The following is a 15,000-nucleotide window of genomic DNA, read 5'->3' on the forward strand; positions in this document are numbered from 1 at the left end:
ACTTGTGGGGGACTTGTAGGTCTTGTGGGACTTGTAGGACTATGGTGACTTATGGGACTGTGGGGTACTTGTAGGACTGTGGGGACTTGTAGGACTTGTGGGGGACTTGTAGGTCTTGTGGGACTGTGGGGGACTTCTAGGACTATGAGGACTTGTAGGACTATGGGGACTTGTAGGACTGTGGGGGACTTGTAGGACTATGGGGACTTGTAGGTCTTGTGGGACTGTGGGGGACTTGTAGGTCTTGTAGGACTTGTGGGACTATGGGGACTTGTGGGACTGTGGGGGACTTGTAGGTCTTGTGGGACTGTGGGGGACTTGTAGGTCTTGTAGGACTTGTGGGACTATGGGGACTTGTGGGACTGTGGGGGACTTGTAGGTCTTGTGGGACTTGTGGGACTGTCCCACTGGAAATAAACTATTGGTGAAGAAGACTTTTCCTTGGTGAACGTTCAGGAACATTCCGTTGCTCTTATTGGTGGAACAGACGTGACATCTCTCTCTCGGGCCTCGGGCCTGGACTCACTTCTTCAAACCTTTAATGATACAATGCTTTCTCCTGGTTAATATTGATTATTTATCGTGTCATGTTTGATATTTTATTGCTGCTCTGTTTACAGGAACTATTTAAATAAAGATTTTTTTATTAACACCAACAGGTGACAGAGTCACATGATCAGCTGGAGCTACTATGTTTTCATTAAAACTTTCCTCTGAAAACATCTTACTGTTAAAATTATTATTTTATTGACATTTTCAATAAATATGCAAATCATTTTTAAAACTGACGTGTTGACGTTGTGTTGACACGTCATTGTGTTGACGTTGTGTTGACACGTTGACGTTGTGTTCACATTGTGTTGTATTGACGTTGTGTTGACATGTTGACGTTGTGTTGACATTGTGTTGTGTTGACACGTTGACGTTGTGTTGACATGTTGTCATTGTGTTGACGTTGTGTTGACATTGTGTTGTGTTGACGTTGTGTTGACATGTTGACGTTGTGTTGACATTGTGTTGTTGACACGTTGACATTGTGTTGACGTTGTGTTGTGTTGACATTGTGTTGACACGTTGACATTGTTAACGTTGTTGACGTTGTGTTGACACGTTGACGTTGTGTTGACATGTCGACGTTGTGTTGACATTGTGTTGTGTTGACGTTGTGTTGACATGTTGACGTTGTGTTGTTGACACGTTGACATTGTGTTGACGTTGTGTTGTGTTGACATTGTGTTGACACGTTGACATTGTTAACGTTGTTGACGTTGTGTTGACACGTTGACGTTGTGTTGACATGTCGACGTTGTGTTGACATTGTGTTGTGTTGACGTTGTGTTGACATGTCGACGTTGTGTTGTGTTGACATTGTGTTGACACGTTGACATTGTGTTAACGTTGTTGACACGTTGACGTTGTGTTGACACGTTGACGTTGTGTTGACATTGTGTTGTGTTGACGTTATGTTGACACGTCAACGTTGTGTTGACATGTTGACGTTGTGTTGACACGTCAACGTTGTGTTGACATGTTGACGTTGTGTTGACACGTTGACTTTGTGTTGACATGTTGACATTGTGTCGATAAAGAGTCGTGATTCACTTCACCTGTGATCAAAAGTCTTTATAACAAAGTGTTAATCACATGGGACAAGTCATGTGATGTGATGAAGTAGTACTGTAGTAGTACTGTAGTAGTATGAGCAGTAGTTCTACAGTGTTAGTCTTCAAACTGATGTTTCCACTGGACAGTGAATGTCTCACAATCACAATTCACACCTGGTGTCAACATCTGTCAGCTCCAGATGTTTGTCTGAAAACTCAGGTGATGCAGTCACATGACCACTGGGCCTCAGGTGGATGAAGTGATGAGTCAGTCATTCCTCCTCCTCTTCATGACAGACCAATCGTCTTCTTCTTCTTCTTCTGCCTCTTCTTCTTGTTGGCGTCCTCCTCCAACCCGCTGGAGAACTCTGAGCGGAGCAGCCCAACCTCCCTCTGGCCGGGACAGAACCTGATGAGGAGAAACGCTGGAGGTTAATTTTCTCCACTGTCCATTTAACACAACGCCGTTTAGAACAAACAGTTTTGGCATCAAGCTTTTATTTTGAAAGACAATGAAGGAAATGGGAAAAAGGATGGTGACGGTTTAGTGACTGAACCAGTTGTTTCACAGCGTTAACCACGAGTTAGAGACGTCGTCCCGACAGAACCCAGGACAAACTTGATCCACCAATCGATTGCAGATCTATTAAAAACTAGAATCCATCTGTTTCAGGAATGACTGAAGATTTCCAGCAGAACCAATGAGCTCGCATCAGAGTCACAGACAGGAAGTTAACAGTTTTAATGAAGGTGCCACAACTGACCAGCACCCAAAGGATTGTGGGAGGTGGAGCCCAACGGCACGAACACCTGTAATTATGTCTCTACTGACCTCTGTGTGTGTGTGTGTGTGTGGTCAGTCCATGTCCAGGCAGGTCTGCTGTGAGAAGCAGCTGTTGTTAACCAAAACAACAACAACAACAACAACATGACGAGTGACTGAAGTGAACGCTACTTTAATTATGTGTGTATGTTTGAGTGTCAGTCATCCCAGCAGGGGGTGTGTGTTAATGAGCAGAGACAGACATGTCTCTCTCACTCACTCACACTCTCACACACACACACACACACACACACACACACACACACACACACACACACACACACACACACACACAGTCACTCACTCACTCACTCTTTCATTTGTAGAGGACCGTGATGTTCTCTGGTAAATCTTAATAAAAATTGTTTTAAAAAATCTATCAAATCGCTCTCTCTCTCTCTGAAACATACTCTTCACAATAAAAGCATCTGGACATTAACAAAAGCTTTTAATGTGAAACACTGTCAGTAGAAACCTCATCCTATGACCAGGGTGCGGGTCAGGGGTCAGGGGCCGACAGACTCACCTCCTCACTCCAGCTCGGCTGCTGTTCGTCTTCTTGTTCTGGTTCTTCTCCGGGCTCCTGGTCTGGTTCTGGTTCTGGTTCTGGTTCCGGTCCTTGCTGTGGTGTTTGGCCCTTGGCCCCTTTGGGGCGCAGCTCAGACTCTGCGGAGCGTCTCTGAGGCCGAAGCTCTTGGCTGTGTGTCCCAGGTGCAGAGAGCGGATGTGGAAGATGTGTTTGAGGTGGGAGGGGTAGGTGGTGTAGGCCCGCAGGAAGGACTGCAGAGCTGGTGACATCACAGTGACATCACAGGGACACACGTCAACCAACCAATCACCTGACTCGGTCACCACACGTCCAGAGAACAGTGAACGTACCTTTTTTAGCGTTCTGCAGCGACTGAGGGTCGGCGTGAACAAAGTTCTCAAAGTTCGTCTGAAGAACCGTCGCTCGCTCTCGGATCTCCTGCTCCAGAGCTCGAGACGACGTCTGAGAGGAACGAAAGATCGTCTTTATATACAGTCAGTGATCGTCTTTATATACAGTCTCTGATCGTCTTTATATACAGTCAGTGATCGTCTTTATATACAGTCAGTGATCGTCTTTATATACAGTCTCTGATCGTCTTTATATACAGTCAGTGATTGTCTTTATACACAGTCTCTGATCGTCTTTATATACAGTCAGTGATCGTCTTTATATACAGTCTCTGATCGTCTTTATATACAGTCAGTGATCGTCTTTATATACAGTCTCTGATCGTCTTTGTATACAGTTAATGATCGTCTTTGTATACAGTCTCTGATCGTCTTTATATACAGTCAGTGATCGTCTTTATATACAGTCTCTGATCGTCTTTATATACAGTCAGTGATCGTCTTTATATACAGTCTCTGATCATCTTTATATACAGTCAGTGATCGTCTTTATATACAGTCAGTGATCGTCTTTATATACAGTCTCTGATCGTCTTTGTATACAGTCTCTGATCGTCTTTATATACAGTCAGTGATCGTCTTTATATACAGTCAGTGATCGTCTTTATATACAGTCTCTGATCGTCTTTATATACAGTCTCTGATCGTCTTTATATACAGTCAGTGATCGTCTTTATATACAGTCAGTGATCGTCTTTATATACAGTCTCTGATCGTCTTTATATACAGTCTCTGATCGTCTTTGTATACAGTCTCTGATCGTCTTTATATACAGTCAGTGATCGTCTTTATATACAGTCAGTGATCGTCTTTATATACAGTCAGTGATCGTCTTTATATACAGTCTCTGATCGTCTTTATATACAGTCTCTGATCGTCTTTATATACAGTCAGTGATCGTCTTTATATACAGTCAGTGATCGTCTTTATATACAGTCTCTGATCGTCTTTATATACAGTCAGTGATTGTCTTTATACACAGTCTCTGATCGTCTTTATATACAGTCAGTGATCGTCTTTATATACAGTCTCTGATCGTCTTTATATACAGTCAGTGATCGTCTTTATATACAGTCTCTGATCGTCTTTGTATACAGTTAATGATCGTCTTTGTATACAGTCTCTGATCGTCTTTATATACAGTCAGTGATCGTCTTTATATACAGTCTCTGATCGTCTTTATATACAGTCAGTGATCGTCTTTATATACAGTCTCTGATCATCTTTATATACAGTCAGTGATCGTCTTTATATACAGTCAGTGATCGTCTTTATATACAGTCTCTGATCGTCTTTGTATACAGTCAGTGATCGTCTTTGTATACAGTTAGTGATCGTCTTTATATACAGTCGCTGATTGTCTTTATATTCAGTCACTGATCGTCTTTATATACAGTCTCTGATCGTCTTTATATACAGTCAGTGATCGTCTTTATATACAGTCAGTGATCGTCTTTATATACAGTCTCTGATCGTCTTTATATACAGTCAGTGATTGTCTTTATACACAGTCTCTGATCGTCTTTATATACAGTCAGTGATCGTCTTTATATACAGTCTCTGATCGTCTTTATATACAGTCTCTGATCATCTTTATATACAGTCAGTGATCGTCTTTATATACAGTCAGTGATCGTCTTTATATACAGTCAGTGATCGTCTTTGTATACAGTCAGTGATCGTCTTTGTATACAGTTAGTGATCGTCTTTATATACAGTCGCTGATTGTCTTTATATTCAGTCAGTGATCGTCTTTATATACAGTCGCTGATCGTCTTTATATACAGTCAGTGATCGTCTCTATATTCAGTCAGTGATCGTCTTTATATACAGTCAGTGATCGTCTTTATATACAGTCTCTGATCGTCTTTGTATACAGTCAGTGATCGTCTTTGTATACAGTTAGTGATCGTCTTTATATACAGTCGCTGATTGTCTTTATATTCAGTCACTGATCATCTTTATATACAGTCGCTGATCGTCTTTATATACAGTCTCTGATCGTCTTTGTATACAGTCAGTGATCGTCTTTGTATACAGTTAGTGATCGTCTTTATATACAGTCGCTGATTGTCTTTATATTCAGTCACTGATCGTCTTTATATACAGTCGCTGATCGTCTTTATATACAGTCTCTGATCGTCTTTATATACAGTCAGTGATCGTCTTTATATACAGTCAGTGATCGTCTTTATATACAGTCTCTGATCGTCTTTATATACAGTCAGTGATTGTCTTTATACACAGTCTCTGATCGTCTTTATATACAGTCAGTGATCGTCTTTATATACAGTCTCTGATCGTCTTTATATACAGTCAGTGATCGTCTTTATATACAGTCAGTGATCGTCTTTATATACAGTCAGTGATCGTCTTTATATACAGTCTCTGATCGTCTTTATATACAGTCAGTGATCGTCTTTATATACAGTCTCTGATCGTCTTTGTATACAGTTAATGATCGTCTTTGTATACAGTCTCTGATCATCTTTATATACAGTCAGTGATCGTCTTTATATACAGTCTCTGATCGTCTTTATATACAGTCGCTGATCGTCTTTATATTCAGTCACTGATCGTCTTTATATACAGTCGCTGATCGTCTTTATATACAGTCTCTGATCATCTTAATATACAGTCAGTGATCGTCTTTATATACAGTCAGTGATCGTCTTTATATACAGTCTCTGATCGTCTTTGTATACAGTCAGTGATCGTCTTTGTATACAGTTAGTGATCGTCTTTATATACAGTCGCTGATTGTCTTTATATTCAGTCACTGATCGTCTTTATATACAGTCGCTGATCGTCTTTATATACAGTCACTGATCGTCTTCATATACAGTCAGTGATCGTCTTTATATACAGTCAGTGATCGTCTTTATATACAGTCAGTGATCGTCTCTATATTCAGTCAGTGATCGTCTTTATATACAGTCAGTGATCGTCTTTATATACAGTCACTGATCGTCTTTATATACAGTCAGTGATCGTCTCTATATTCAGTCAGTGATCGTCTTTATATACAGTCAGTGATCGTCTTTGTATACAGTCACTGATTGTCTTCATATACAGTCTTACCTTGCTGTGGTATTTGCCCCGCCCTTTGTAAGCATCATCCATCATCAGACTGGACAGGATGTCCAGCAGCTTCATCTCTGATAGGCTGAAACACAAAGGGCCCGCCCACACAGTGAGGACCAGTAGAAATCCTGCAGCATCCTCATGTGTTCCTCGGTTACTGGATGGTGATTGGCTGTGGTGGCCTTCAGTTAACAGACCTGATGTTGTGATTGGCCAGCTCGGTGATGAAGGCGGTCTCAGCGGGGGTGAGGAAGAGGAGGCTGCTTCCTGTTCCTCCGATTCGAGCCGTGCGCCCGACGCGGTGAACATACTCTGCTGCTGCTGAGGGCGGAGTGAACTGCAGAGACAGTGACACCTACAGGTGACACCTGGTACTTCGCTCCAGTGTTCTGACACGTTAACACTGGACCCAACTGGACCCGAACTGGTTCAAACTGGACCCAACTGGTCCCCGAAGGCACCATAGCTTCTCCTACACATGTCAATCTCACTTCACCACTAAAGGTCACTGAATCTGACAGAATATTTACCTGAACAATCCAGGTGACCTGAGGGAGATGAAGACCTCTGGCTGCTACGTCCTGCATGTGGAACAGTGAGGAACATTTGGAACATTTGGAACATTTGGAACACGGGAACATGTGGGGAACATGTGAGGAACATGTGGAACATTTGGAACATGTGGAACATGAGGAACATGTGAGGAACATTTGGAACATGAGGAACATGTGAGGAACATTTGGAACATGAGGAACATTTGGGGAACATATGAGGAACATGAGGATCATTGGTACCGACCGTACAGAGCAGTACTCCAGACTGAGACACTGAGAACTTCTGGAAAACCTCGGAGCGCTCCTATTGGACGAAACAAACACACGGGTGACCAACTGGTCACGACAACATAACCACCCGTGGGTCTTTGTCTGACGCCTACCTCCTGCTTCATGTTGCCATGGAGACGCAGGAAGCCGGGCGGAGGCTTGCGATTGGCCGAAGTACCAGAGAGGACGGAGGTGAAGAGCAGGTGGAGGAACTCGACGACCTCGCAGCTCGATACGAATACGATGACTTTGTTGTTCTGAGGAAACATTAACGTTTATATATGATATCTATATATATCATATGTGAATATAAATAATAATTATTATTATTATTATTATTGTGCCTTGAGACAATGTATGTTGTGATATGGCGCTATACAAATAAAAATTGAATTGAATTATTGATGTGTGATCGTGTACCTGACACTTGTCCAGGAGGAACGCAGCCAGACACACCAGGCGGATCTTACTGGGAACCAGCACCACGAACTGCTGCAGGGCCTCGGGCACAGCGAAGCTCTCCGATTGGTCGGCTGGGGCGAGGTCACAAGGGTCAGCACTGAGGGGAGGAAGGCTGGAGGAGGCGGGGCCAGACCCGTGGATGTCGACAGGGTCGTTGAGACAAACGTCTGCGAGGCGTGTCACACCTGGAACACGGCAGGACGTTACGTTACGTGACCTCACCTCACCGCACCGTGTGTGTGTGTTACCATGTGTGTGTGTTTGTGTTACCGTGTGAGTGTGTGTGTTACCGTGTGTGAGTGTAGCCGACAGCAGGACGTTCTGTCTTCTCTCCCCTGCAGAGTTCAGACTGTTCAGTATGACGGTCAGATCTTTCTCAAAGCCGAGGTCCAACGTCCTGCACACACAGAGATGTCGTCATGACGACACACACACGACAACATGTTGGCAGCACAAAGACACTGACACCAGACGGTTCATCACATCCTGATTTAGATCCAGGTGGTCGGGGTCAGGTCCTGAGACGACTCGTTACCTGTCGGCCTCGTCCAGGATCAGCCAGCGTACGGAGCTGAACACGATGCTCAGGGTGTGTTGGATATGATCCACCAGGCGTCCAGGAGTCGAGACCAGGATGTTGATTCCTTTACGGAGCCTGAGGAGACAACACAGTGTTTACAACGTCCTCAAGGACGCACACAACGTCCTCAGGGACACACTTTTGATAAACCTTCAGACCCACAGAGCTTCCTAAACCTGCCACTACCTCATCAAGGAACCTGGAACTCACTCAAGGAGGAAGAGGTGAACATACCTGGCCTTCTCTGCTTTCCTCTTCTCTCCTCCCATCAACACACCTGGGACGATCCAGGTGAACGGCTGCAGAGAGACAGAGAGAGAGAGACAGATGATCTGATGAATCAGTCAATCCTAATTAATAACCAAATAATCTGTCACTTCAAACATTTCGCTGATCGATCAGAAATGATGAATGTGACCAGATTCTACCTGTCCTTTTTAAAAGAATAAAACAGGGAGCTTGTTTCAGAGAGAGGAATAGGAAGAAGAGGAAGAGGAAGAGGAGCAGTCATGTCACCTTGAGGAGTTTCTGGAAGGTCAGGAGTGTCTGCTGGGCGAGCTGTTGGAGGAGAGTCAGAGTTTAATCATCTCCTTCAACTGCATCCATGTAACCTCGCTTCCTCATCTCTGCCCCAGAGGAAACGAGGAGAAGGGGGGCGTGGCCACTGTCACAGATCAGGGTCAGAACAGGCTTTGATTGGACGAACCTCTCTGGTGGGGACGATGATGACGGCCAGAGGACCGTCGGACCTGCTGATTTTCGGCCGCACGGACTGGAGACTGTGAACCAGAGGGACGGCGTATGACAGCGTCTTCCCTGCACACACATGATCACATGGTCACATCGCCCAACAACCACGGGAGACAGATTCATCAACACTTCTAACGTCAGAGAAGGGTGTAACGGATGTGTGAACACGACAAACGTACATGAGGATAATTAGTATGATGAACGTCACAATAAGACCATATAAGGCAACACTTCCTGTCATCAAACAGTAAAAAGAAGAAATAGTTTGAGTTGACGTCACTGATGATGACAGTGGCGGTGCCCTGTCCCCGGAGTAAAAAACAATCCGTCCTGACGGTGGTTCTCACCTGATCCCGTCTGAGATCGGACCACAGCGTCTCGTCCAGACAGAAGGACTGGGATTGTCTGCTTCTGAACACTGCACACACACACACACACACAAACACACACACACTATCAGTAGCATTTTGTGTGTGTGCGTGTGTGCGCGTGTGTGTGCGTGTGTGTAAACTGACCTGGTCAGTGTGGAAACATTCAGGACTTTGTTCAATGTCGCCACCTGGTGGACAGAAACCAGCCAATCAGAACACAGAACAGAACAGAGAAAGAGAGAGACAGTGTGTATGTGTGTATGTGTGTGTGTGTGTGTGTGTGTGTGTTACCATGTGTGGATGCAGCTCCAGGTCTGAAAACAAATCACTGGTGAAAATCTTCTCCTTCACCTGAGAAACAACCGGACTGAAGGGAGGGAGGGAGGAAGGAGGGAGTGGATCCTAATTAATGGTCACTGATCAGAAACATGATATGAACCAATGAGAAGCAGATGGGGATGTGTGCAGCCAATCAGAGGAGGATGTGTGTACCTGAGGATCTCAGGTATGTCTGGGTTGTGTCTGAACAGAGACGACGTCTTGATGCTGCTCTTCACTCCCTCCTTCCTTGTCTCCTTCCCTGCCTCCTTCACTCCCTCCTTCCTTGTCTCCTTCACTGCCTCCTTCACCACAGCCCTCTTCTTCTTCTTCGGTGGTGCCGCCCTCCAAGTCGCCTCAGGGGGTGGAGCCTGGAGACGTCACAGACGCGAGGTCACAGACGCGAGGTCACAGACGCGAGGTCACAGACGCGAGGTCACAGACGCGAGGTCACAGACACGAGGTCACAGACACGAGGTCACAGACACGAGGTCACAGACACGAGGTCAGAACCAGCCGTCACAGAAGACGAACAGAGTCGACCGCTGTTTACCTGTGAGTCAGCAGGGGGAGGAGCCTCGGCCTCTGGCTCCTCCTCCTCTTGCTGCAGCCTCCTCTGTTTGACGGCGGAGGAGGAGGAGGAGGAGCCGCACTTCCTCTTCTCTGCTCGCTGCTTCTTCTGGAAACAAAGAGAAACATCTGGTTGTTAACGTGAAACCACACGTCATGTGACGATTCACTCACATTGTCTTACTGATGGCAGGCGTAACCATAGCAACAGTGATGAGTTAGAACTAGGACGCAACCAGGATCAGTCGCGTCAGGTCACAGATCTGACACCAGTGTCGATGACAGACTCACTCTGGCCCATCGCTGCTGAGCGCTCGGAGGTTTCCTCCTGCCAGACGGAGCGGAGGGCAAACTGCTGCTGATGTTCAGACACAGCTGGTCGTCCGCTGATGACATCATCAACACACCTGAGAGACACACACACACACACACACACACACACACACACACACACACACACACACACACACACACACACACACACACACACACACACACACACACACACTGCAGGTTAGAGGCGTGTCTGTACATAATCATACAATCTGTGGAGCAGTGTTTGGAATAATTTCAACTGATCTGATCTGATGAGATGTGGTCTCAGGTCAGTAATGTGGTCTCAGGTCAGTGATGTGGTCTCAGGTCAGTGATGTGGTCTCAGGTCAGTGATGTGGTCTCAGGTCAGTGATTTGGTCTCAGGTGGTCTCAGGTCAGTGATGTGGTCTCAGGTCAGTGATTTGGTCTCGGGTCAGTGATGTGGTCTCAGGTCAGTGATGTGGTCTCAGGTGGTCTCAGGTCAGTGATGTGGTCTCAGGTGGTCTCAGGTCAGTGATGTGGTCTCAGGTCAGTGATGTGGTCTCAGGTCAGTGATGTGGTCTCAGGTCAGTGATTTGGTCTCAGGTGGTCTCAGGTCAGTGATGTGGTCTCAGGTGGTCTCAGGTCAGTGATGTGGTCTCAGGTGGTCTCAGGTCAGTGATGTGGTCTCAGGTCAGTAATGTGGTCTCAGGTCAGTGATGTGGTCTCAGGTGGTCTCAGGTCAGTGATGTGGTCTCAGGTGGTCTCAGGTCAGTGATGTGGTCTCAGGTCAGTGATGTGGTCTCAGGTCAGTGATGTGGTCTCAGGTGGTCTCAGGTCAGTGATGTGGTCTCAGGTGGTCTCAGGTCAGTGATGTGGTCTCAGGTCAGTAATGTGGTCTCAGGTCAGTGATGTGGTCTCAGGTGGTGTCAGGTCAGTGATGTGGTCTCAGGTCAGTAATGTGGTCTCAGGTCAGTGATGTGGTCTCAGGTCAGTAATGTGGTCTCAGGTGGTCTCAGGTCAGTGATGTGGTCTCAGGTCAGTGATATGGTCTCAGGTGGTCTCAGGTCAGTGATGTGGTCTCAGGTCAGTAATGTGGTCTCAGGTCAGTGATGTGGTCTCAGGTCAGTGATATGGTCTCAGGTGGTCTCAGGTCAGTGATGTGGTCTCAGGTCAGTAATGTGGTCTCAGGTGGTCTCAGGTCAGTGATGTGGTCTCAGGTCAGTGATATGGTCTCAGGTGGTCTCAGGTCAGTGATGTGGTCTCAGGTCAGTGATGTGGTCTCAGGTCAGTGATGTGGTCTCAGGTGGTCTCAGGTCAGTGATGTGGTCTCAGGTGGTCTCAGGTCAGTGATGTGGTCTCAGGTCAGTAATGTGGTCTCAGGTCAGTGATGTGGTCTCAGGTGGTGTCAGGTCAGTGATGTGGTCTCAGGTCAGTAATGTGGTCTCAGGTCAGTGATGTGGTCTCAGGTCAGTAATGTGGTCTCAGGTGGTCTCAGGTCAGTGATGTGGTCTCAGGTCAGTGATGTGGTCTCAGGTGGTCTCAGGTCAGTGATGTGGTCTCAGGTGGTCTCGGGTCAGTGATGTGGTCTCAGGTGGTCTTGGGTCAGTGATGTGGTCTCAGGTGGTCTCGGGTCAGTGATGTGGTCTCAGGTGGTCTCGGGTCAGTGATGTGGTCTCAGGTGGTCTCGGGTCAGTGATGTGGTCTCAGGTCAGTGATGTGGTCTCAGGTGGTCTCGGGTCAGTGATGTGGTCTCAGGTCAGTGATGTGGTCTCAGGTGGTCTTGGGTCAGTGATGTGGTCTCAGGTCAGTGATGTGGTCTCAGGTGGTCTCAGGTCAGTGATGTGGTCTCAGGTGGTCTCAGGTCAGTGATGTGGTCTCAGGTGGTCTCAGGTCAGTGATGTGGTCTCAGGTGGTCTCTGGTCAGTGATGTGGTCTCAGGTGGTCTCTGGTCAGTGATGTGGTCTCAGGTGGTCTCTGGTCAGTGATGTGGTCTGGACCAGGACATTAAACCGGATCAGAAGCGGCTCGGTGAGTTTGACCGATGCCGAAGTCGAGAGTGACGTCGGCATCGTCGATTCACCGTCCGACGGCGAAGAAACGTTAAACTGATCGAGTCTGATCACACGAGACGAGAAGAACCAGACGACACACACACACACACACACACACACACACACACACGTGGTGAGTGTGCGTGTGGCTCAGCCTCGAGTGTCTCTTAGCAGCTAACGCTAGCATCATCCTAACAGCGCAGTTTCCGGTCTGTAAACAGATTTTCACGTTAAATTGAGAGAAAAACATGAAAATCAAACAAATTCAAACTCACCGAACAAACGACGACACACGTGAGAAACACTTCCTGGTGCGTCACTGAGGCCCCGCCTTCTCCACAGCGCATGTAGTGGACATGCGCAGTAGAAGCTGCAAGTCGTACATAAGATAAAATTAAATAAAATAGCTCATTATAAATGAAAAGAAATAAAATAAAATAAAAACAAATTAAAACAAACTGAGCAGGAGGAAACAGCGAAGTGACTCAGTGAAGACGAGGATCCTTCAGTCTGGTCCAGACTCTGTCAGACCAGGTCCACATAGATCCACAGGTCCCTGTCCCCTGCATCGTGACACAGTCATGACCTAAACATACCCAGACCAGGTCCTGGATCAGAGCTCGGTATCGTCTGGACCTGTGAAGACCTCCAGCATCATCATCACCTCAGCAGCCGTCAGCTCTCGTTTCCTTCACTTCCTGTTGTTGACAGGAAGACTTAAAAATAGAGCTGTCACTCATCCGGTGGGCCCACCGCCGCTCAGGAGGATTAATTATAGTCATCTACCAAAAGTGTTCACTTTGAAATCAGCGTGTGACTGAAGGAGATATTTCAACTGACGACATGAGAGATGAGACGAGACGCGGCGGCGGCGGACAGCTGCTGTCACTCACAACTGCTCGTTAATGATTATTAATATTAATATTAAGACACCCAGTGTCTCAGCACACCACCGATCTACAACACAGCATCTCAAGTTCCTCAAACTCAAATTCGTATTTTAGTGGCGAATAATAATGCATCTCCACGGCAACAGCGTTTAAAGGGCCTATACTGTCAAAATTGAGATTTCCTGGCTTTTTTCATAAAAAATAAGGTCGAGGGTCTGTAAGTACAGTAAATACACAAAGTCTGTATCCAGCAGCAGCTTGTTCTACGATGCCCCAGAAATGTGACATCATAGTGACTCAGTCTGTCTTCAGCCTCCAGTGCTCGCCATCATTCTGTTGCTTAGCGACCAACAACACGAGAACAATCAGGAAACGACATCATTGACCAAGATTCATAATGATATTAATACAAAAGACCAGAACTAACTCTGAATTATTTTATTGCACAATTCATCGGTAACCGGTGTCGTGGAGCTGCTGCTGGGGCAGAGACGCAGGTGTTCCGGCGGACCAGCAGATCGCTCCAGCATCTTCCAGCTCGCAGGCCGTTGCCGACACCGGGTACCGATGAATTGTTGGTAGTCGGGAGCAGGGAGATAGTTTCTCCAGGGCAGAAGCTGCCTCGGCCAATCAGAAGAGAGGCACATAACATATTAATTAGACATTTCTTTGCAAAGCTCCTTAAAAAGAGATATAAAACAAATATATCACTTCCTGTTTGACAGCGAAGGGTCGGCGAAGGGTCAAAGTGCGTCCCTCAGGTCGTCAGATGTGACGCACCAACGTAGAAGCTGCTCGTGTTCAATCTCGAGGAGGAGTTCGTTAAATTATCATTTTATGCACTTCCCAAAAAGAGCCAATTTTGTGTGTTGATCACTGTGTGTGTGTGTGTGTGTGTTGATCACAGTGTGTGTGTTGATCACAGTGTGTGTGTGTGTGTGTGTGTGTGTTGATCACAGTGTGTATGTGTGTGTGTGTGTGTTGATCACAGTGTGTGTGTGTGTGTGTGTGTGTGTGTTGATCACAGTGTGTGTGTGTGTGTGTGTGTTGATCAGTGTGTGTTACACAAACTGTGAACGTGTGTTTGAAAATGTTCAAATGAACAAATATGACTGAATCTCATAAAACTGTGAAACTGCTGAACTCTGAGACACGACACGTTGTTTGCCTGAGGCGACAAACACACACACACACACACAGACAGACAGACAGACATGCACACAGACAGACAGACATGCACACAGACAGACAGACATGCACACAGACAGACAGACAGACAGACAGACAGACAGAACACAACAAACTGAAAAGTGTTTATTTAATTTTAGACCAAACCAACTACATTAAATACGGGTGAGTCCACATGAGTCCACATGAGTCCACATGAGTCCAGGTGGGTCCAGGTGGGTTCAAGGGGTCCAGGTGGGTCCAGGTGGG

The 15,000-nt window shown here is 46.2% G+C and overlaps 2 protein-coding genes and 1 long non-coding RNA gene across 6 annotated transcripts in view; all 3 read right to left on the bottom strand.

Moving 5' to 3' along the window:
* Positions 1-1,608: 1,608 nt before the first annotated feature.
* ddx31 (DEAD (Asp-Glu-Ala-Asp) box polypeptide 31) lies at positions 1,609-10,370 on the bottom strand. The gene is made up of 19 exons (XM_035640916.2): positions 10,309-10,370; positions 9,930-10,126; positions 9,729-9,804; positions 9,582-9,625; positions 9,414-9,484; positions 9,023-9,132; positions 8,833-8,874; positions 8,551-8,615; positions 8,272-8,391; positions 8,027-8,133; positions 7,695-7,921; positions 7,388-7,531; positions 7,249-7,308; positions 6,981-7,031; positions 6,648-6,787; positions 6,448-6,532; positions 3,307-3,418; positions 2,954-3,215; positions 1,609-2,013 (listed from the first exon to the last, which is right to left on the bottom strand). Exons 3-19 carry the CDS (start codon positions 9,729-9,731, stop codon positions 1,893-1,895), a joined length of 1,764 nt encoding a protein of 587 aa, XP_035496809.2. The 5' UTR covers positions 9,732-9,804; positions 9,930-10,126; positions 10,309-10,370; the 3' UTR covers positions 1,609-1,892.
* A 3-nt stretch (positions 10,371-10,373) lies between these two features.
* On the bottom strand, positions 10,374-13,416 carry LOC124849698. 2 transcript variants are annotated; one of them, XR_007030127.1, is made up of 4 exons: positions 13,270-13,416; positions 12,949-13,043; positions 10,617-10,732; positions 10,374-10,434 (listed from the first exon to the last, which is right to left on the bottom strand). It is a non-coding gene; the product is annotated as an uncharacterized LOC124849698 (long non-coding RNA). The 2 variants fall into 2 exon arrangements; XR_007030128.1 differs by having other exon boundaries at positions 13,133-13,382.
* Positions 13,417-14,864: 1,448 nt separating this feature from the next.
* ak8 (adenylate kinase 8) overlaps positions 14,865-15,000 on the bottom strand; it is a 6,824-nt gene continuing 6,688 nt past the window's right edge. For all 3 annotated transcript variants that reach the window (XM_035640914.2, XM_035640915.2, XM_035640912.2), the window contains exon 14: positions 14,865-15,000. This exon is cut by the window's right edge. The gene's annotated coding sequence lies outside the window, so the exon portion shown is untranslated.

Source organism: Scophthalmus maximus, chromosome 19 (genome assembly GCF_022379125.1).
Source record: "Scophthalmus maximus strain ysfricsl-2021 chromosome 19, ASM2237912v1, whole genome shotgun sequence".
Lineage (NCBI taxonomy): Eukaryota > Metazoa > Chordata > Actinopteri > Pleuronectiformes > Scophthalmidae > Scophthalmus > Scophthalmus maximus.